Source organism: Hyperolius riggenbachi, chromosome 4 (genome assembly GCF_040937935.1).
Source record: "Hyperolius riggenbachi isolate aHypRig1 chromosome 4, aHypRig1.pri, whole genome shotgun sequence".
Taxonomy (NCBI): Eukaryota; Metazoa; Chordata; class Amphibia; order Anura; family Hyperoliidae; genus Hyperolius; species Hyperolius riggenbachi.
In genome coordinates, this window is record NC_090649.1 from 10,160,169 (window position 1) to 10,182,125 (window position 21,957).

General features: G+C 48.7%; 1 protein-coding gene across 5 annotated transcripts in view; it reads left to right on the forward strand.

The window, feature by feature from the left end:
* The window catches only part of LOC137570304 (neurogenic locus notch homolog protein 2-like), a 287,509-nt gene that overhangs the window by 182,667 nt on the left and 82,885 nt on the right, over window positions 1-21,957 (forward strand). For 4 of the 5 annotated variants that reach the window (XM_068278937.1, XM_068278939.1, XM_068278938.1 and 1 more), the window contains one exon: window positions 10,019-10,168. The exons of the other annotated variant lie outside the window; for it this stretch is intronic. In XM_068278937.1, coding sequence (XP_068135038.1) covers window positions 10,019-10,168 — 150 coding nt within the window. The remainder of the gene's footprint in view (window positions 1-10,018; window positions 10,169-21,957) is intronic. 5 annotated transcript variants of the gene reach the window in all.

A 21,957-nucleotide genomic window follows, 5' to 3' on the forward strand; every position in this document is an offset into this window, starting at 1 on the left:
TCCCCACATGGGTGGGGATCAGGGACGAGCACCGACCCCTCAACTGCTCCTATATAGTGTGCGATCCTACCTACAATAGGATCCACATACGCCTCCGCCCCAGGCAATGACATCCGAATCAAATCAAAGGTTCCCTCTGCCCTGGGAATTTTGGTTTGGCTGGTCATTCTGTAACGATTGTGGAACTTTCTCCGTGGTCAGCGCACCAGACGTGCGCTGACACGGCGGATTTCCTCCACAAGCGTATAAATTTGCAGGAACCCAGCAGTAGGTGCAATGCACCTGCAGAGGGAAATTCCTGTCGGCAGGTGGAGCTGTGGAGTGCAGAGGAACAGCTCCTCTGCCCTACCACACACGCCAGACAGGAATTGTACGAAGGGAAGAAACGCAATCGCAAGAGAAGCGATTGAGAGTGAGCACAGAGACAGATTGTGTGTGTGTGCATAAAATTAGTCGTCAACCGGCGACTGTGCACACACCACAGCAGATACGAAGCAGGAACGCGATCGCGAGAGGTGCGATCGCCAAGCGTGACACAAGGCTACAGCAAGGCGGAGCACGAGAGTAGCAAAGGCACAGCAAATCATACAATGAGGAAATATGGAAAATAACAAACACTAGCTAACCGCGAACACCGCACTCATTCGCAACAGTGCAAGTGGTTACGCGCGGTCTCCACGTGATAAGCACAATAGAGACAAGCACGCCTAACTAACCATCGACAGACAAACATGAAACAGAGGACGCGAACGCTTGCTTAACGGTTACCTCACCGAGCCTCCAGCAAGCGTCCGTAGCAGACAAGACAGACACACGAAAACAGGGACAAGCGAGAGATAGGATCCACAGCACTAGCGTGAAGCGAGTGCGATCCAGGTACAGAGTAGCAGAACAGAAGGATCCACAGCACTAGCGAAAAGTGGCTAGCGCGATCCCAGGAGACAGAACAGAAGGATCCCCAGCGTTAGCAAAAAGTGGCTAGCGCGATCCCAGAAGACAGAACAGAAGGATCCCCAGCGCTAGCGAAAAGTGGATAGCGCGATCCCAGAAGACAGAACAGAAGGATCCCCAGCGCTAGCGAAAAGTGGCTAGCGCGATCCCAGAAGACAGAACAGAAGGATCCCCAGCGCTAGCGAAAAGTGGCTAGCGCGATCCCAGGAGACAGAACAGAAGAGATAGCTGGTAGCAACCGCTGCACCAGCTATACTCCAAGAACAGAGATCAGAACCATTTCCTGTCGACCACCGTTGGGACAGGACAACAGCAACAGAACAAACAAACAGATAAACAATCCTAACTGCACTAGGGAAATCTGCCTAGCACAGTTTCCAGGAATTACTCTAAGATAACTTCAACAAGAAGTAGCATGGCTGACACTCTCTAGGAGTGTGTACTACAAACCCTGAAGGAATGACCAGCCAAGGACTGTGGGTAATCCCAACCTTTATACTGCCAGTCATCACAGGAGGCAGGTAGGGGATTTGCATAACGAATGTATGCAAATTCCTCAGCAGCAAGGTGCAGAACTGACAAAAAGTCTCTCTTAAAGAGACCTGCAGAATGCAGACGTGAACAGTGATCAAAACGCTGCCTGTCTGCACAGGCAGCTGAGCAGATTCTCACACGATCCCATTGTGAACGAGAAGGGGCATCCGCAAAACCATTAGACACCCCCGGGATATGTACAGCCGACATGTGTAAATTATTCTGTAAACATAAAAAAACTAAACGACGAAGTAACTTTACCACCGGCAGCGAGGATGCAGAGAGGTAATAGCTAACACTACTGCCATATTATCGGAACAAATGCAAACCGAATGATTGCCCAAAACAGAACCCTATAAAGTAATTGCCACAACCACCGGGTATAACTCCAGAATAGCTAGGTTCTTCATCTTCACTAATTCCGACTCCTTCCAACTGTCTGGCCATGTCGACACACACCATCTCCCCTGGAAATACGCCCCGAAACTGCCCAACCTGGACGCATCCGTGAACAGCTCTAATTGATCGTTGTTGACTGCCGGATCCATCCCATAAGCCAAGCCATTGTAATGGACCAAAAACTCCGCCCATACTCCCAAATCATCTCTCATATCCTGAGTAACTCGAATGAAAGTGATGTTGCTCTTTCACCACGCTTGTTGTCAGCGCCGAACAACGACAAAAAAATTCTGCCCATGGGTACGACGCGGCATGTGAAGTTCAATTTACCCAGGAGCGACTGAATTTAGTGTAGAGTAACCTTGTGAGATCCCTTCACCTCAAGCACCATCTGCAGCAAGTCCTGATCGGAATCAATTTCAATGCCCAGAAATTTCATTACCATTCCCAGGCCTTCCATCTTGTCCGCTGCTAAAGGCACTCTGAATTCGCCAAACATGCACTGTATCTCCCGCAAGACCAATTCGCACATGTCAGGAACCGGCCCCATGGCACACCGGCAGGAACGGTTCCCGACTGTGGGTTAGATTACATCGCGAGGGAAGCAGCCTTATTCAAGCTAGCCTAGCACAAGGCTGTCACCCCTCAAAAACACTTCTCACTGCCACCACTAGCTGCTGCTAGACACTTCAACAATTCCCACTCTGCTGTCGAGTGGTCTGCACTCAGTCCAGCAATTTTGTATTTGAATCAGCTTTGCGCTTTAGGCCAGAATACGGGAACGCCACACACACAATGTAATCACACAGTAGCACGGCACAATCAGGCACTGAACTTGTAATGCAAATTACACTGCGGTCTCTCTCTAGGCTATGAGCTGGTTTAGTACATCAGAAGTCAGACTTGTTAAATAAATATTTAATATTCCGAAAAAGTGGAATGGTGCAGAAAAGAATATATACAAAAGGTTTACAAAAACAAAGTAAAAATTACAAAAACACACAACAAGACAGTTTGCTTAAAAATAAAACGGGAATCAAACGTTACCAGTACGAGGTCTAACTTGGTTGTGGGAGGGCACGAATTTCTGATTCGATCAGGATCATCTCTATCTATGCGCTACCTCCAAGAGAAGATGATTTGTGACTGTCCTAGGCTGACTTATATAGTCCGATTTGTAGCCCGTGGGGTACAAGTCCAGATATAATTTAATTTCCCAGATTGTTCGCTCAGAACGCTTGTCATATCCTTGCTGGCTGTGATATGCAAACTTCAAAGGTTTCCTGTCCCACTTTTGAACTTTGCAGACTTCAGTCAACCCGATTGTATATTAACCGTTTACATATACACAAAGTTCAAAGCAATGCAACACCTTTTCAGCAGATACAGGACAGACTAGAGGGTTGTTACCTAATTACCTGTTCCCTTGCTGGAGGCCGCAGTGTCTAGAGGACACTGAATGCTAATGTACTTTACATGGCCATGCAGACAATCCAATCAGCTACCTTCAGCCTGGTGCCCAATTATACCCCAAAGCCAGCTGGCTTCTGAACACATACACATCTGAAATAGTACACAGCAGACAGAAAGATGAAAAATATGCTTCTTATTATCCCAATATCAGAAACAGCTGCTATATCATGACAGCACATACGAGAGTTACCGGGAGCTACCCAGAAAAAAATCATCCAAGTAACTTGTGATAGAAGAGAAACTGAAGCATAGGTGACAGACGACAAATCTTTGTCAATCCCGTCGTTCACTGACTCGCCTTTGGGGAATGATAGGTGATGAATAAGTCTAAACTTTCCTGGATCTTTTTTCGGGACAACCCTCAAAGGTGACATCAACAATTCCGCAGTAGGCGAGTCAGGAAACGAACAGGCCATTCTCCCTAATGAAACTTCTTTGGCTAACTTTTCCTGAGCCACCCCCTTGTGTAACCTAGCGGATTTCAGGTTTTTCTTTTTAACCTCCCTGAATTGCACTCCAGATGGAATCCTGAACCCCACCCTAAAACTGTCTCTCAATAATTGGGCAGCAGCTGAATTCTCCTATCTATCTAACCAGGGACCCATCGCCTCTGCCCTCACCGGCGTCATCCCTCTTACCAAAACGATCTGTTGCCCGACCACTGGTGCCCATCTTTTTTTTTCTTGAAACATTTGCTAACCGGATGCAAGCCCCCGCAGAAGGAGCATTCATGCTTGAACTTACAAGCGGCACCCTATTTACAGGAGGTGCCATTGTAGGACCAACACAAACCTTTTTTCTCAAGGTTCCCGGCCCCCACTCCTGCGGAGGCACCACCTGACTGAAAAGGCAAACTCCCCGAGGCCGATGCATATGTACCCCCTTTTCCACTCATAACCCTGAGTCAGATCCCGATATAGTCCAAATCTGGCTGGACCGACATGCGCTGACGAAACTGCTCGTCATACCTCAGCCAAGCTGGCCCACCGTATACCCTGTGAGCCTCCCAAACTGAATCCAGATAACAAAAAAGGGTGTACATTTTTCTGGAAACTTCTCACCGATCACACTGCCTAAAATAGTAAAGGCCTGGAGCCAGTTACCAAAGGTTTGCGGTTTCTGCTGGAACCTTCTCCTGTCTTCATCCTCCTCCTTCCTGTGTTCCCTCCCCTTGACCCTCCTATTTTGAGCCTCTATCGCCCTAATCCCCCCCCCCCCCAGCGCTGCAGCCTGAAGTTTGTCCAGGAATGAGTGGACACCCACAATTAAACCTTGCCACAGCCCCTGGCCATTCCCCTCGACAGTTTGAGTGTCAGTAAAAACATTTTGTGGCAAGCACTCACCCGAAGGATGCGCAGGAGTATCAGGCCTGCCATCCGGGGCAGCTCCAGCTGCCGACATCTGATCCGATGCATCCTCAGGAGGTCCTGCTTGGCCTGTGTAATGATCTGCGCTTCTGTCTGCACAGGCAGACAGCTGTTTGATATTTTTTTAGGTATGAGTGCTGCAGGTCTCTGGAAAAGAGACCTGTCTCCACACTGCAAGTTTCAGAGTTGCTTTGCTGGTGAGAAATTTACATTCACTTGTCATGCAAATTGCTTAGCTGCTTCCTTTGATGGCTTGCAGTATAAATACCTTTTGCTCCCAGAATTCCCTGCTGGTCATGATGGTTTGTTCCTGTTAACTTGCCTGGAGTCTCAGCCCTCTGCTCATTGTTGGTTATTATTGCTAGCTTAGAGTAGTTTCCCTTTGGGAGTGCTCCTATCATTCCTAGTTAGTGCAGTCAGGATTGTGTATATTGTACTGCTTTTTCTGTCATGTCTTGTTCTTGCTATTGCGCTGTCGCCAGCGGTTGGCGGTAGCGAATCGTTCTGTCTTTCCGTTGCGATTGTTCTGTCGCTGGCGGCGGCTGACAGAAAACCGCTCTGTCTGTTTGGATCGCACTCGCTCTTGCGGAAGAACAGCGGACCCTTTCAGTTTTGTTCCCGTGTACGGATTGCACTCGCTCTTGCGGAATCTGACTTGTTTCTGTTATTTCTTGTTTGTGTTACATTGGTTAGTTAGGGTGGCACGCTTGTCACTGGGCGCCTAACGCACGGTGACCGTGTTTTAAACGCGTTCTCTGTTGCGAATGAGTGCGGAGTTCGCATTTAGCTAGCGTTTGTTATTTTCCTTGATGTTCTGATAATTGTTGTTTGCTGTGCCTTTCTTGTTACACTTGTGCTCTGTCTAAATTCGGTCTTGTGTCACTATTGGCAATCGCCACTCTTGCGATTTCTTTCCCACTTCGTTTCTGTTGTAGTGTGTTCACCGTCGCTGGGTGGTGACTAGATTGGTGGACACACATACATTCTATCTCTGTGCTTATTCAGTCTTGTGTCGCTGTTAGCAATCGTCATCTCTTGCGACTGCTTTCTCACTTGGTTTCCGCTGTTGTGAGTTCGCCGTCACCAGATGGCGACTAGATTGGTGGACATACATACATTCCATCTCTGTGCTTATTCAGTCTTGTGTCGCTGTTAGCAATCGCCATCTCTTGCGATTGCTTTCCCACTTGGTCTTCACTGTTGTGTGTTCACCGTCGCCAGGTGGCGACTAGATTGGTGGACATACATACATTCTGTCTCTGTGCTCACTCTCTCTCTCTGAGGGCTATCTTGCTCTGTATTGCTTCCCCTCGTACAATTCCTATCTGGCATCTGTGGCAGTACAGAGGGGTTGTTCCTCTGTTCTCCACAGCTCCATCAGCCAGCAGGAATTCCCCTCTACAGGTGCATTGCACCGCAGCTGGGTTCTGTTATTCAGACGTTTGTGGAGGATTTCCGTATTGTCGGCGCGCATCTTGTGGGCTGACCACGGAAATAATTCCACAATTGTTACAGCCTGGCTGCGTCAGTGTTGCCGAAGAGGTGACCGCTCTCTCGGGACCTGCACCAGCCGTGGGAACTTACGAAATACAAGGTGGGTGAGCATCACAGGGTCCAGGGACATTCTGCCACCCCGGACCCGCGTAAGGCAGGATCCACCCCATACCCCACTCATGCTTGGTGGCTGCATGGGGTCGAAGGAGCCTCAGAATGGTTGCGGACCCCACGGGCCTGGGTATACGTTACCCCAGGCCTGTGGAGGGAAACCCACGCCTCCACCCCCACTCTGACCTGCAACTGCTGATGAACTACCTAACCCGGGACCCCCTACAGGAAACGGGGCCGGTGGACCATAAACCCCCGTGGGAGTAGCACCGAGCTAGAGACCATGCTTGGACCTGGAGCATCTCCCGCTGCCATAGACTCCTGCGTGACAGGGGCAGGCCGTTGTGGAGAGACTGCTGCTCGATCAGTGGAGGGATGCCCCCCCCCCCAACTGCCTACTGACCCCCCTTACACTTTCCTTTTGGCACTGTCTTGTCTTTACCGGCACCCCTCCCTCCACCCCCTATCCCCCCATTCCTGGAACCACCAACCTGGCTGCTGGAGCTTGTGCCGGCGGGAGGGCCGTCCGGTCCATAGGCCACCTCGACCGCCACACGCCTATTCCTTGCTGCTGGTGGGGAGAGCTTGTCCACCATCCTCTTGTTCCTCCTGGGCCTCCCTGTTGTGTCTGCCGCTCCCTCACTCGGCGTGACACTTGCCGTGGGTTGCAGCGAGTAAGTCGCTTCCAGCACCCCCCGGAGCCAATCGCCTCCCTGCCGGTCCTCTTCCTCCCGGAGCTGGCGCAATGCACCCGAAATGTCCTGCTTGGCCATCCTGTCCCTTTTTCTGCAGCGAGAGCAAACACACGTTTGCTCTTGCTGCCTTCCTAAGGTAACTGGCCGTTACCTCCTTGCTGCCTCTCTAAGCCCTGCCCCCTGCAACTAAACTGCCCAATCCCGTCTGACTGCCTAATTGTCCCTACCTAACCCCCCCCCCCCCCCCCCCCCCCAGGAAACCGGAACCTGGCCACAAGTTCCTGGATGATACAACAAGCCTGCATTATACCATATGCTGTTGTGGCTGTCTTATAATCTTGCCAGCATTGAAACATGGTGAGCGGCCAGTTATCCCGGCGTGCTGAGCAGTTTATCCTTTAATCCTGGATAGTGTAAGTGTGGCTGGTTGTGTAATGGTTAAGGGCTCTGCCTCAGACACAGGAGAACTGGGTTTGAATCTTGGCTCTGCCTATTCAGTTGGAGACCTTGGGCAAGACTCCCTAACACTGCTACTGCCTATAGAGTGCATCCTAGTGGCTGCTGCTCTGGCGCTTTGAGTCCGCCAGGAGAAAAGCGCGATATAAATGTTCTGTGTTTGTTTATGGTGAAGGAAGCATGGAATGAAGTTTGATCACTGGTGTTAAAAAGTGTGTGAGCTGTCTGTGATGTGACAGTCACTGGAGAGGGTGAGGAGCTTTGAATCCCGGTTGTGGGGCGGGTTCACACAGGATTAAAGGATACATGCGGTGGTGTGCAATATAATTATACAGAGTCGCGCTATATCTTGTTTTCCTCGTGTGGTTGGAGTACAGAAAGACACAGATCCTCGGAAGTTGATGAATATGTCAATGAGAGCACAGTATCTATGGGATTGAAAAAGTTGATACACTATGGGCTTGATTCGCAAAAGGGTGCTAACCTAGTTAGCATGCCTAAAAGACCCTTAGCATGCCTAAAGCCCTTTAGGGCGCGCAAAGTTTAGCACTGCCCGTAGCGCGCAAAACATCACACCGGGTACGATAAAAACGTTGCACCGGGACCGCCTAAAACATCACACCAGGTGCACCCAAAACGTCGCACTGTGCAACATTTTGGGCGCACCAGGTGCGGCGGTTTCATCGCACCCGGTGCGACGTTTCACGTGCTACGGGTAGCGCTAAACTTTACGCGCGATCAATCAAAGCTTTAGTCATGCTAACTGAGTTAGCACCCTTTTGTGAATTGAGCCATATATGTTTGGTAATTAAAAGAACTGCGATCCATTTTTTCTTTACAGGTGGACTATTGCCATATTATTTCTTTACAGGTGGACTATTGCCATATTATTATTTCTTTACAGGTGGACTATTGCCATATTATTATTTCTTTACAGGTGGACTATTGCCATATTATTATTTCTTTACAGGTGGACTATTGCCATATTATTATTTCTTTACAGGTGGACTATTGCCATATTATTATTTCTTTACAGGTGGACTATTGCCATATTATTATTTCTTTACAGGTGGACTATTGCCATATTATTATTTCTTTACAGGTGGACTATTGCCATATTATTATTTCTTTACAGGTGGACTATTGCCATATTATTATTTCTTTACAGGTGGACTATTGCCATATTATTATTTCTTTACAGGTGGACTATTGCCATATTATTATTTCTTTACAGGTGGACTTTTTGAGGATTTAAATTGTATGCATGCACAAAGTTTAGGTAATTTTTTAAAACACTATAGAGTGCACTATTCACTGTAAATGATCCTTCCTGTCACATGACCGCAGCCCTAACCCTTTCCTCCCACCCTAACATCCCCTTACCCATGCCTAGCTGTCTTCTCCTTCATGATGGATAAAAGGCTTCTTTCAGCCTCCAGATGTTAGATCTCCTTCCCAGATTCTAACACAACCCCTTCACATTCCTATACTTGTGCCTAGCCTTACGCTCATATCCTAATACTCCTATGCTGAAACCCAACCAACCCTAAACTAACACCTATCATCTGCCACCCTGTGCCCAAAACATAAGCCTCCTCAAAGCCTCCTCCTCAGCCTTAAACACCAGCACCAAGCAATACTCGCCCCTGGCCAAAATGCCCCCCCCCAGTAAGTGCAGGCTTACTCCTTGTACTGCTGAAGCCCGATAGCCCCAGGGAGCCTCCTTCTCTGCTTGGTAGAGATTTCCTGTCTAATAATGGTTACCTATATACTTGCGTAGAAGCCTATTTTTTCAGCACAAAAAAAAAATTACACCCCTCGGCTTATAAGCGAGTCAGTGGAGCAGAATGGAGGGTGGAGCAGGTTCTGTTACTGGCAGAGGAGTGTAAGGATTGCACACTAGTGATCCTGCTCTTACCAGCTGGCCTATGCTGTGTCTGTTCCCCCACCCCCTGCAACATGGTGTGCAGAGTGCGCTGCTCAAGAGTAGACTACCTGTGTCCCCTGGCTTGTGGAGCAGAGCGTGCAAGCAACATGTCAGCGGTGCAATCGCTGTGTCTCATATCAATGATGCCATCTAGTGGCGTCTTGAGACAGAGCTGTATGATCCCTGGGGCACATCTGGCTACTGTGGAGGGGGCTATACTGAGGAGGGGGATTATACACAAGTCAATTACTTTTTCCTGGGTTCTGAGGGAAAAATGGGTACTTAGGCTTATATGTGAGTTGGCTTATATGCGAGTATATACGGTAGAGCTTTCTTTTTGGCTCACATGAAAAGTCTACAATGAGCACAGGCGTTGACTATCCATGGACAGGCCAATGGATGGGGAATATCTGCTGTAGACTGTTGGAATTTCTGCTTACCGAACAGACACAAGCCAGTGTCCTCATGGCAATCACATTGCTGAACTTTGTGCAGTGATAGGCAAGTATGCATGAGGGTAAAAGGGAGACTATGCTTTGTGGACGTCTGAGAACTGATTGCAAAGTGAAATGAAAATGTATGTAAGACTGTGAACTCTTCTCTTCCTTCAGGTACTATTCATGTCTGCCTACTATACAATGCTTTGTTGTGTAAACCTGGAATTCAGAAGGAAGATCAGTGCTCTGAGAACCACCCGTGTGAAAACAATGGGAAGTGCTGCAACACTTGTACTGGCAGGAAATGCAGCATTCCCATGACAGGTACCGCCCCTTGTAGCCACCTCCTCTTCTCCCACCCCTTCCTGTATCCACCCCCTCCTGTCCTGCCGCTACAGGGCCATTTCCCCTCACACCTCCGCTTTCTTGTCTTGTCAAATCATTTTGGAATCTGAAAACGCAGCAGCAGTGTATTGAACAATGCCTGATGACGGAGCTGTAACGTTTCTTGTTCAAAGAATTGATTTAGCCAATAAGAAGTGTAATAATTTTTTCCCAAGCTTTGAAAATTCAAAAAAGAGAAGGGGTTTTGCATTTGACAATTTTTTTTTTTTTTTTACAATAATCTGATTTGACAATTTTATTAGTAGAATGCTGCACAAATAGGAAGAGAGACAAAAACACAAGAATAGCATTCATTCAGGTAGGTGGACGGGAAAGTAAGAGAAGGGCCAGAACTTCCGTCATATGTTATTGTTGTTGGATTTTCCTCTGGATACGGTGTAATGATATAGGAGCTGTTTTTGTATCTTGTGGAAGCCACGTTGTTCACTTTCTGTCTGCTGTACTTGTAAAAGTCTGCATCTTTCTGAAAAGGGCTGTGAATCTCATTTGAACAGCCCTGCTGAGTTGAATAGCCCACAGACACCTGGACAGGGACATAACTAGAAGTCACTGGGCCCGCCTGCAAGAATGTGGATGCCCCTTCCCCGGGTGCCCGCACAGAGCCATTTTGGGGGGGGGGGGGGGGTAGGAGTAGTCGCAGCATGAGGGGAGAGCATTGCACATCGTTGGGGTGGGGCAACAGTCGCCCCCTCACCTCGGGCTCTCCCCTCAGCGCTTCCACACACCTCCATCCACCGCCAGAGGTTCTAATCTCTAAGTAAATTGCGTGGTAAGTTGTATGGCAGTGTAATAAACCGTTAAAGCTGCAGTGTGCTGAATTGTAAAAAAATTGCCTGGTCACTAAGGGGTGGGGGGGTGTAAGTCTTTGGTCCTCAAGAGTAGGGATGGCCAGAAATGTCGATTTCCAATTCTGCAGAAATTCCGATTTCCACCAATGCCGATTTCTGGTTTCGCGGATTTCCGATCGGTTTCCGATTTCCAAGTTCGGATTTCCGATTTCCAAGTAGTGTTTTTTGGTCATTTTTTTGCATTCTCGGATTGGCCAAATACTTCCAAGTTGACTCTGCAATCTCTGATTGGTCCATTGTTTCCGAGTTCTGTGACTGGCCTAAAATGACTGAATTGCAGTAATGCAGTATTTCTGCAGGAATCCGATTTCCGAGTTCCGTTTCCGGTTTACGAGTTCCGATCGGAAATTCAGATTTCCGATTGGAAATTAGGAAATTTCGATTCCGCAAAATCCGAATGAGCTACTCAAGAGGTTAAAGAAATTTGGTGCTCGGGCCTTTTCCTACGCAGCCCCTACTCTATGGAACTCACTTCCACAATCAGTACGAAAGGCTCCTTCTCTGGACAGATTTAAAAAAAGGCTAAAAACTCACCTCTTCTCCCGAGCCTTGGAGACTGCATAATGCAGGGTCTCAGTGCTTTGTGTCTCCAGGGAGAAAAGCGCTATAAAATTATTATTATTATTTTTATGACATCTCGAGCACCCGACTCTGTGGCGGGGAACAGCGTACACAATCTATTTGGGGTTAAATACCACCTAGACATTTATTTAAATCCTGACTCTTGTATCCTTGTTGAGATAGAAGTCCTTTAAGACAGATGAACTAATTAACCACTAAGAGGCTTTTTGTCCCTTAAAGGAGTCAGCAGGCAACAAAATGCCCCCCCCCGCTATACTTACCCTGGGCTTCCTCCAGCCCCCTGCAGATGACATATCCCACGCCGCAGTTCCGCATTCAGCTGCTGGCCGGGGGTCCCCGCCAGTGCAGAGGGCGACTTCTTCTGTTGCATCTACGCAAGCGCCGCTGTCAATCAAGTCCACATTGTCCGTGGTGTACTGCGCAGGTGCAGTACAGTTTCATTGCGCATCCGTAAAGCAGAAATGTAGGTCCTCCTGCTATTTATGCCTAAAGGGTACTGCATAATCCTCTGCGTTATTTAGGAAAATATACATTAGTGTCAGTACCCTCTTAATTCAACCTCTAGAACTGCATAGCACCTCAAATGTTGTGAGATCCCTAGACAGTTCAGCCTTCCTACCCTGAGACACAAGAAAGTTCCGGAACTGCATTTAACTCCACCAATCAAACTCTGACACCTGGTGGATATCCCCTCCAACAAAGTATTACAAAATCAATGCCTGGTCTCTACCTGTGCCTATACAAAACTTTTATTAGTGGCGTACAAAATTGGCGGTAATACAAGGCAACCCCCTTTAAAATACCCCTAATTGTAAAACCAATGATCGGTACAATTTATGCGCTTCAAAACCACAACCCACCGTCACAGTGATAATACTGGCATCAACAGTCGCCCAGCTCTCGCCTATGCAAATTGGATGCACCATCAATCACTATCTGACGTGTGTGGGACCACCACCATTACACACCTGAGGCCTCCACTCTCCAGCACACACTCTCTACCAATGTCCGTAACCCCTCCTATGGTCGGCCATGTCACCTGTTGTATTAGTATGATCAAACACTATTTGGGTCTCGTTTGGTATCAGTGACTGAGCTATTGATTCAGAGGAAAGATTGTCTTGCGATTGGAGACAAGAACACCACAGTACCGTGGTCAGTCGTATAGCCCTCGAGATACATGCAGTATACAGCATGCAAATACCCAAACAAGACCCAAATAGTGTTTGATCATACTAATACAACATCGACATGGCCGGACATAGGAGGGGTTACGGACATTGGTAGAGAGTGTGTGCTGGAGAGTGGAGGCCTCAGGTGTGTAATGGTGGTGGTCCCACACCTCAGATAGTGATTGATGGTGCATCCAATTTGCATAGGCAAGAGCTGGGCGATTGTTGATGCCAGTATTATCACTGTGACGGTGGGTTATGTTTTTGAAGTGCATAAATTGTACCGATCATTGGTTTTATAATTAGGGGTATTTTAAAGGGGGTTGCCTTGTATTACTGCCAATTTTGTATGCCACTAATAAAAGTTTTGTATAGTCACAGGTAGAGACCAGGCATGGATTTTGTCTTTGCTGTTCGTAATAGTATAGCGAGGTCTCTCCTCCAACAAGGAGCAGTGCCAGTAATTACACGTTGGCCACCTGATAGTGTTCGTGTGTTGTAACAAAGTATTACCCCGGATCCCAGGGCCTTTCCTCCACTTCACAAACTCATTCTTGGTGCACCTCTGGGTAAATCTTGGATTATCTAATATTGGCATAAGCGGGGAGGGGTTTGGCGATACAGAGACTTTATATTTGTTGAACATTAAGTGCGTATGGTTAATCGATAAACTGGCTGGGTGAGAGCAGCTGAACTGAATCTTGGTCATACTTTGTTCAATTTCTTTCAAGTTTAAATTGGGTGAATCTATGCCAGTCCACCATTCTAATCAAAATGGCTGAACTAGAATATAAATGGGGGTATGGAACAGACAGCCAACTTCCCTTTCTCCCCTTTTTCTAGTTTGTGCCATGAGGTCAAATTTCAGTCTTGGAGGTTTATCCTTAACGACCAGCTAACGCCGATAGGCGGCGGCTGGTCGTTAGTGGTATAGCATGGAAACGGCCGCTCGTTCGAGCGGCCTTTCCATGCCAGTTCACGGAGGGTGTCTCCGTGAACAGTGTGCGAGCCGTCGATCGCAGCTCGCACGCGTAATGTAAACACGCGGGGAAGAAATCCCCGCTGTTTACATCATACGGCGCTGCTGCGCAGCAGCGCCGTAAAGGAGATCCGCGATCCCCGGCCTCTGATTGGCCGGGGATCGCCGCATTCTGATAGGCTGAAGCCTATCGTACACGGCGCAGGACGGATATCCGTCCTGCGCAGCCCACAGACAGAGGGAGAGGGAGGGAAGTAGAGTGAGGGCGGAAATCGCTGCGGAGGGGGGCTTTGAGGAGCCCCCCCGCTGAACTATAATAGCCGGCGGCGATCAGACCCCCCCTGCAGGACATCTCCCTAGTGGGGAAAAAAGGGGGGAAGTCTGGTCGCCCTGGGTCAATCACGATCTGTGCTGTGGGCTGGAGAGCCCACTCAGCACAGATATCTGAAAGTGAGCCCGGTCCTTAACCTGCCTGGCGTTCTATTAAGATCGCCAGGGCGGCTGCGGGAGGTTTTTTTTTCAATAAAGAAAAAACTATTTCATGCAGCCAACTGAAAGTTGGCTGCATGAAAGCCCACTAGAGGGCGCTCTGGAGGCGTTCTTCTGATCGCCTCCGGCGGCCAGAAGTAACACGAAAGGCTGCAATGAGCAGCCTTCCGTATTTCGCTTACCTCGTCGCCATGGCGACGAGCGGAGTGACGTCATGGACGTCAGCCGACGTCCTGACGTCAGCCGCCTCCGATCCAGCCCTTAGCGCTGGCCGGAACTTTTTGTTCCGACTACGCTGGGCTCAGGCGGCTGGGGGGACCCTCTTTCGCGGCTGCATGCGGCAGATCGCCGCACTGCAGCGGCGATCAGGTAGCACACGCGGCTGGCAAAGTGCCGGCTGTGTGTGCTGCTTTTTATTTGAGCCAAATCGGCCCAGCAGGGCCTGAGCGGCAGGCTCCGGCGGTACTGGACGAGCTGAGCTCGTCCAGACCGCTCAGCAGGTTAAGTGGTACAGAACTTTGAGATTTCCCTTCTCAGGTCTCTGAAAAATGTATATGGAACAGGTATGGTATGGGCAATGTCTGGAGAACATACAGCAACCTCGGTAGAACATTCATTTTTAGAATATTAATTCTTCAGACAAATCTTTCTTCAGAGTAGAGAGGAGCGAACAGTAGTTAGCCAGGTTTATCCCATGAAATCCCACCGCTATTTTAATACCTAAATAGGTCACGGGGCCTGATTCACTAAGCTGCTAAAGCAGTGCAGCTCAGTTTGAGCAGCGCGAGTTAAAATCTTCAGCTCACGCTACAGGCTGTGTAGCATGCGCTGCTCACTTACGCGCACTCCCTTGTATTTACTGCCCGCTCCTTTACTCCCGCCCTGAGTCCTGTCACGTCCGCTACATATTTAGGACGTGATTCCTGCACTTTGATTTGCCCACTAGGCTGCCTGTCAAGTGATCGAGCTCGGGACCCCTGCCATATGCACCAGTGTTTGTGTTTTTTAATTTCTTTTTTGCAGCTTCCAGTATGCAGTATCGGATAAGTCGTTGGGGGGGAGTGAGAGTTGTACCTGCATGTGTGCCTCATGCTGGTGACATATATGTGACCAAACCCTCTCACCTGAATGTTGCTGAACTTATGCAATTCCTGCTAGATTTGGTACTGCAGACACGGGTGTATGCCATTGCACTTGACTGGCTGATGGGCTGTTTATGGACCATATAAAATGGCGGATTGCTGGCTGGGAGTGAGCATTTGCTTCTGGTGTGTGTTGGATACCCCACAGCTGTCAGAAGAGAAGACAGCACTGAGCACTGAGTGGCCAGGGTTTAAATACCCTGGCCTTGGTGCCAGTGCTGTAGCCCCACCCCCCACCGTGGCTACAATGATCTTGCAAAAGTCACTGCCGCAGGAGGGGAATAGAATGGACACCATTCCAGGAAGTCTGCCAGGGACAGCGTCTAAAGAGTATAACATTGCCCCCCTTAAAGGATACGTCTGGGAAATATAAAACAATCAGATTTACTTACCTGTGGGCTTCTTCTAGCCCCTGGAAGTCTATGTGTCCCTCGTTGTAGCAATACTCCAAGCTGGTCTCCTGGGGTCCTCTCTGTTGCAGCCACCAGCCCGGTCAGGTCGGCGGCCTCTCTGCATGCGTGAGCAGGGGGCTGCACTGCTCACAGTAACACTTCCGTGGTTGGGAGCGTTCCGGGCCCGCGGCCCGCGATTGCACATGCACAGTGGCCGCCGACTTGGCCAGTTCAGCGACTGCTACGGAGGGGACCACGGGAGACCGTCTTGGAGCGGAGCTGCAGCATGGGACACATAGGCTTCTAGGGGTTGGAGGAAACTACAAGTAAGTATATCTGCTCTTTAAATATTTCCCAGATGTATCCTTTAAGGGCAACCTCTGGGTGGCCTCCAGAACCAGTTTCTCCGGAAATACTCTATGAAAGGACCTTAATAGTCTTGGTGCATGAACATTCTTGTGGGGAATCCATGAATTATCTTCAGGCCCAAAGCCCTTCCATTGGACAAGATATTGAACTGTGCCAGCTCTACGTCTGGATGCTAGTATAGCTAGACACAGGACAGCCAATGTGGTATTGTGTTTGGTGTAACAGTAATTAGGATGAGCGGGTTCACACGAGGAGCGGGTGACCCAGACAGTATTGCAGCCAGTGCTCACTATTGGGCAGGTGAGTCAGACCGTGCTGCAGCCGAGAGTGTTGGAAGCACAAACGCAAGTAGAAGATAATACAACCAGAGCTGAACAACGGATCACCTGTGGAGCAGGTGATTCAGGTAGTACTGCAGCCTAGTAGTGTTTGGTGCACAGCACAAAGAGGAGTAATACAATTAGTACTGCACTAACGATCCCCTGTGGAACAGGTGATACGAACTGTGTTGCAGCCTAGGCGTAGTTGATACAGAAGGTACTGCAGCCTAAGTGTAGGCAATACAGACAGTACTGCAGCCTAGGAGTAGATGATACAGACAGTACTGCAGCCTAGGAGTAGATGATACAGACAGTAATTTCCCTCACCAGTGGCTAGGCCCACTGGTGCGGGTAGCGAGGTCAGACAGGCAGAGTTGGCAACGAGCGGACAGGTACAGTACAGAAACGGAAGACTGATTCAGCGTCAATAACAAGCAGGGTCGGCAACGTGAATCAGATGGCTGAGGTACAGAATTGACAAACAAACTTATGCAATTCCTGCTAGATTTGGTACTGCAGACACGGGTGTATGCCATTGCACTTGACTGGCTGATGGGCTGTTTATGGACCATATAAAATGGCGGATTGCTGGCTGGGAGTGAGCATTTGCTTCTGGTGTGTGTTGGATACCCCACAGCTGTCAGAAGAGAAGACAGCACTGAGCACTGAGTGGCCAGGGTTAAAATACCCTGGCCTTGGTGCCAGTGCTGTAGCCCCACCCCCCACCGTGGCTACAATGATCTTGCAAAAGTCACTGCCGCAGGAGGGGAATAGAATGGACACCATTCCAGGAAGTCTGCCAGGGACAGCGTCTAAAGAGTATAACATTGCCCCCCTTAAAGGATACGTCTGGGAAATATAAAACAATCAGATTTACTTACCTGTGGGCTTCTTCTAGCCCCTGGAAGTCTATGTGTCCCTCGTTGTAGCAATACTCCAAGCTGGTCTCCTGGGGTCCTCTCTGTTGCAGCCACCAGCCCGGTCAGGTCGGCGGCCTCTCTGCATGCGTGAGCAGGGGGCTGCACTGCTCACAGTAACACTTCCGTGGTTGGGAGCGTTCCGGGCCCGCGGCCCGCGATTGCACATGCACAGTGGCCGCCGACTTGGCCAGTTCAGCGACTGCTACGGAGGGGACCACGGGAGACCGTCTTGGAGCGGAGCTGCAGCATGGGACACATAGGCTTCTAGGGGTTGGAGGAAACTACAAGTAAGTATATCTGCTCTTTAAATATTTCCCAGATGTATCCTTTAAGGGCAACCTCTGGGTGGCCTCCAGAACCAGTTTCTCCGGAAATACTCTATGAAAGGACCTTAATAGTCTTGGTGCATGAACATTCTTGTGGGGAATCCATGAATTATCTTCAGGCCCAAAGCCCTTCCATTGGACAAGATATTGAACTGTGCCAGCTCTACGTCTGGATGCTAGTATAGCTAGACACAGGACACCCAATGTGGTATTGTGTTTGGTGTAACAGTAATTAGGATGAGCGGGTTCACCCGAGGAGCGGGTGACCCAGACAGTATTGCAGCCAGTGCTCACTATTGGGCAGGTGAGTCAGACCGTGCTGCAGCCAAGAGTGTTGGAAGCACAAACGCAAGTAGAAGATAATACAACCAGAGCTGAACAACGGATCACCTGTGGAGCAGGTGATTCAGGTAGTACTGCAGCCTAGTAGTGTTTGGTGCACAGCACAAAGAGGAGTAATACAATTAGTACTGCACTAACGATCCCCTGTGGAACAGGTGATACGAACTGTGTTGCAGCCTAGGCGTAGTTGATACAGAAGGTACTGCAGCCTAAGTGTAGGCAATACAGACAGTACTGCAGCCTAGGAGTAGATGATACAGACAGTACTGCAGCCTAGGAGTAGATGATACAGACAGTAATTTCCCTCACCAGTGGCTAGGCCCACTGGTGCGGGTAGCGAGGTCAGACAGGCAGAGTTGGCAACGAGCGGACAGGTACAGTACAGAAACGGAAGACTGATTCAGCGTCAATAACAAGCAGGGTCGGCAACGTGAATCAGATGGCTGAGGTACAGAATTGACAAACAAACTTATGCAATTCCTGCTAGATTTGGTACTGCAGACACGGGTGTATGCCATTGCACTTGACTGGCTGATGGGCTGTTTATGGACCATATAAAATGGCGGATTGCTGGCTGGGAGTGAGCATTTGCTTCTGGTGTGTGTTGGATACCCCACAGCTGTCAGAAGAGAAGACAGCACTGAGCACTGAGTGGCCAGGGTTAAAATACCCTGGCCTTGGTGCCAGTGCTGTAGCCCCACCCCCCACCGTGGCTACAATGATCTTGCAAAAGTCACTGCCGCAGGAGGGGAATAGAATGGACACCATTCCAGGAAGTCTGCCAGGGACAGCGTCTAAAGAGTATAACATTGCCCCCCTTAAAGGATACGTCTGGGAAATATAAAACAATCAGATTTACTTACCTGTGGGCTTCCTCTAGCCCCTGGAAGTCTATGTGTCCCTCGTTGTAGCAATACTCCAAGCTGGTCTCCTGGGGTCCTCTCTGTTGCAGCTACCAGCCCGGTCAGGTCGGCGGCCTCTGTGCATGCGTGAGCAGGGGGCTGCACTGCTCACAGTAACACTTCCGTGGTTGGGAGCGTTCCGGGCACGGGGCCCGCGATTGCACATGCACAGTGGCCGCCAACTTGGCCAGTTCAGCGACTGCTACGGAGGGGACCACGGGAGACCGTCTTGGAGCGGAGCTGCAGCATGGGACACATAGGCTTCTAGGGGTTGGAGGAAACTACAAGTAAGTATATCTGCTCTTTAAATATTTCCCAGATGTATCCTTTAAGGGCAACCTCTGGGTGGCCTCCAGAACCGGTTTCTCCGGAAACACTCTATGAAAGGACCTTAATAGTCTTGGTGCATGAACATTCTTGTGGGGAATCCATGAATTATCTTCAGGCCCAAAGCCCTTCCATTGGACAAGATATTGAACTGTGCCAGCTCTACGTCTGGATGCTAGTATAGCTAGACACAGGACACCCAATGTGGTATTGTGTTTGGTGTAACAGTAATTAGGATGAGCGGGTTCACCCGAGGAGCGGGTGACCCAGACAGTATTGCAGCCAGTGCTCACTATTGGGCAGGTGAGTCAGACCGTGCTGCAGCCAAGAGTGTTGGAAGCACAAACGCAAGTAGAAGATAATACAACCAGAGCTGAACAACGGATCACCTGTGGAGCAGGTGATTCAGGTAGTACTGCAGCCTAGTAGTGTTTGGTGCACAGCACAAAGAGGAGTAATACAATTAGTACTGCACTAACGATCCCCTGTGGAACAGGTGATACGAACTGTGTTGCAGCCTAGGCGTAGTTGATACAGAAGGTACTGCAGCCTAAGTGTAGGCAATACAGACAGTACTGCAGCCTAGGAGTAGATGATACAGACAGTACTGCAGCCTAGGAGTAGATGATACAGACAGTAATTTCCCTCACCAGTGGCTAGGCCCACTGGTGCGGGTAGCGAGGTCAGACAGGCAGAGTTGGCAACGAGCGGACAGGTACAGTACAGAAACGGAAGACTGATTCAGCGTCAATAACAAGCAGGGTCGGCAACGTGAATCAGATGGCTGAGGTACAGAATTGACAAACAAACTTATGCAATTCCTGCTAGATTTGGTACTGCAGACACGGGTGTATGCCATTGCACTTGACTGGCTGATGGGCTGTTTATGGACCATATAAAATGGCGGATTGCTGGCTGGGAGTGAGCATTTGCTTCTGGTGTGTGTTGGATACCCCACAGCTTGTCTCTGCGGCGGTATCTCCGCTATCTATTACACAAATACTTGGTGATGGATTACAAACATTCGTGAACACAGGGCACCAAACAATCGGTGTCTAACTGGGGAAAGTTGATGGATGATATCCATATTTGGCAAAAAATGGAGTCAATTCTGTTGATGAATGAACAAAACTGTTGTAGGCAAACTCCACTGTAGGTTATCTTTTCACCCAATCATCTTGGGAGGCGGACATGAAACATTGAATGTATTTCTCCAGAGTCTGGTTGCTTCTTTCTTTCTGCCCATCGGTCGATAACCAGACGATAGCCGATAGTCAGACGAAAGCAAAGACTGAATATGTAACTTGTAGAGCTCTTGCCAAAACTTTAATGTGAATTGCACTCCTCTGTCAGAGACTATATCAGAGGGAAGTCTATGCAGTTGAATTATCTCCTTAACAACACATTCTGCAGTCTCCACTGTTGTTTTTCTCCTCCCTGTATTCCCATCCTACTTTTCTGCCCATACTGTTTGCTCCCCGTTTGCTGGTGGGGAGAGATGAGTTGTTTCCCTTGTGTCTGGCCACTTAATATGCCCATAGTGGCCTGCCAGGCCTTGGATTGTAGCCTCAAGAGGCATCTGTGGTGTCATGGCAACGCGATCGCTTCCTGGTTGCCATGCCCACACTAATCTAAGGGTTGATCAAGTCCACAATGATTCCCTCGCTTGCACCCATGTAGGGAGGACATTCTGCAGGCTGCATCAGGCTGTCTTTTGCTTTTGTAAATTTTGAAGGCATATGTCCTCCCCGTCCCACTTGTTCACAATTTGTACAACTTTACACCATATTTTATCTGGGGATATGTTGTTTGTTCCCTAGCCTACCATGGAATGGGATTAGGGAATTATGAATGGCAAGTCATCTATCTGGCATGTAAATATCTGAGAAGATCTTATTCAGATGATCTATGAAGGGCATTCATTTAATGTCTGTCATGAGCTGAGACTTACGGGGGACATTTTCAGCACTTTTTAATAAAATATAAACAGCTGAGCAGCATTTCCTGCCGGTGTCTGGTCATTGCTGCTGAACACATTGATGTGAAGGGGGTTGGATCCTTTGACCAGTAGTGATGAGTGTAATGAACTAATAACGATTACGCAAAATTTGGCGTAATTCGGGAAATTATGATAACTGCCGTAATCAAAATTCGTGAATATCAGAAATTACGCAAAATTTCGCGTTTTGGGGGAATTTTGTAATTACGATCGATTTTTCGTAATTACGATCATTTACGTAACACAAACAAATAAGAATTTTGTGTTTCACATGGACATTCGTCTGTTCTAGAAATTGTGTTCCAGTCCAGAGCCGCCTGATACATTTAAAGTGACAGCACGTGCAGGGGTCTTTGCATTATCAGATATTGCAATGCCCAAAACCAAGTGTCTCAACATGACCGCTAAATGCACCATGGCAAAGAGCACCTGTCTTAGAAGTGGCTGAAGATAGAGCCTCCTGATACATTTAAAAAAACAGCATATGCAGGGGCCTTTGCATTATTAATAATTGCAATCAGTAATTGCAATCCGTGAGTGACTTTCCTGAGTTTAGTCATTACCTAAATGTGCATAATTACTATTAGAAACAAAATTAC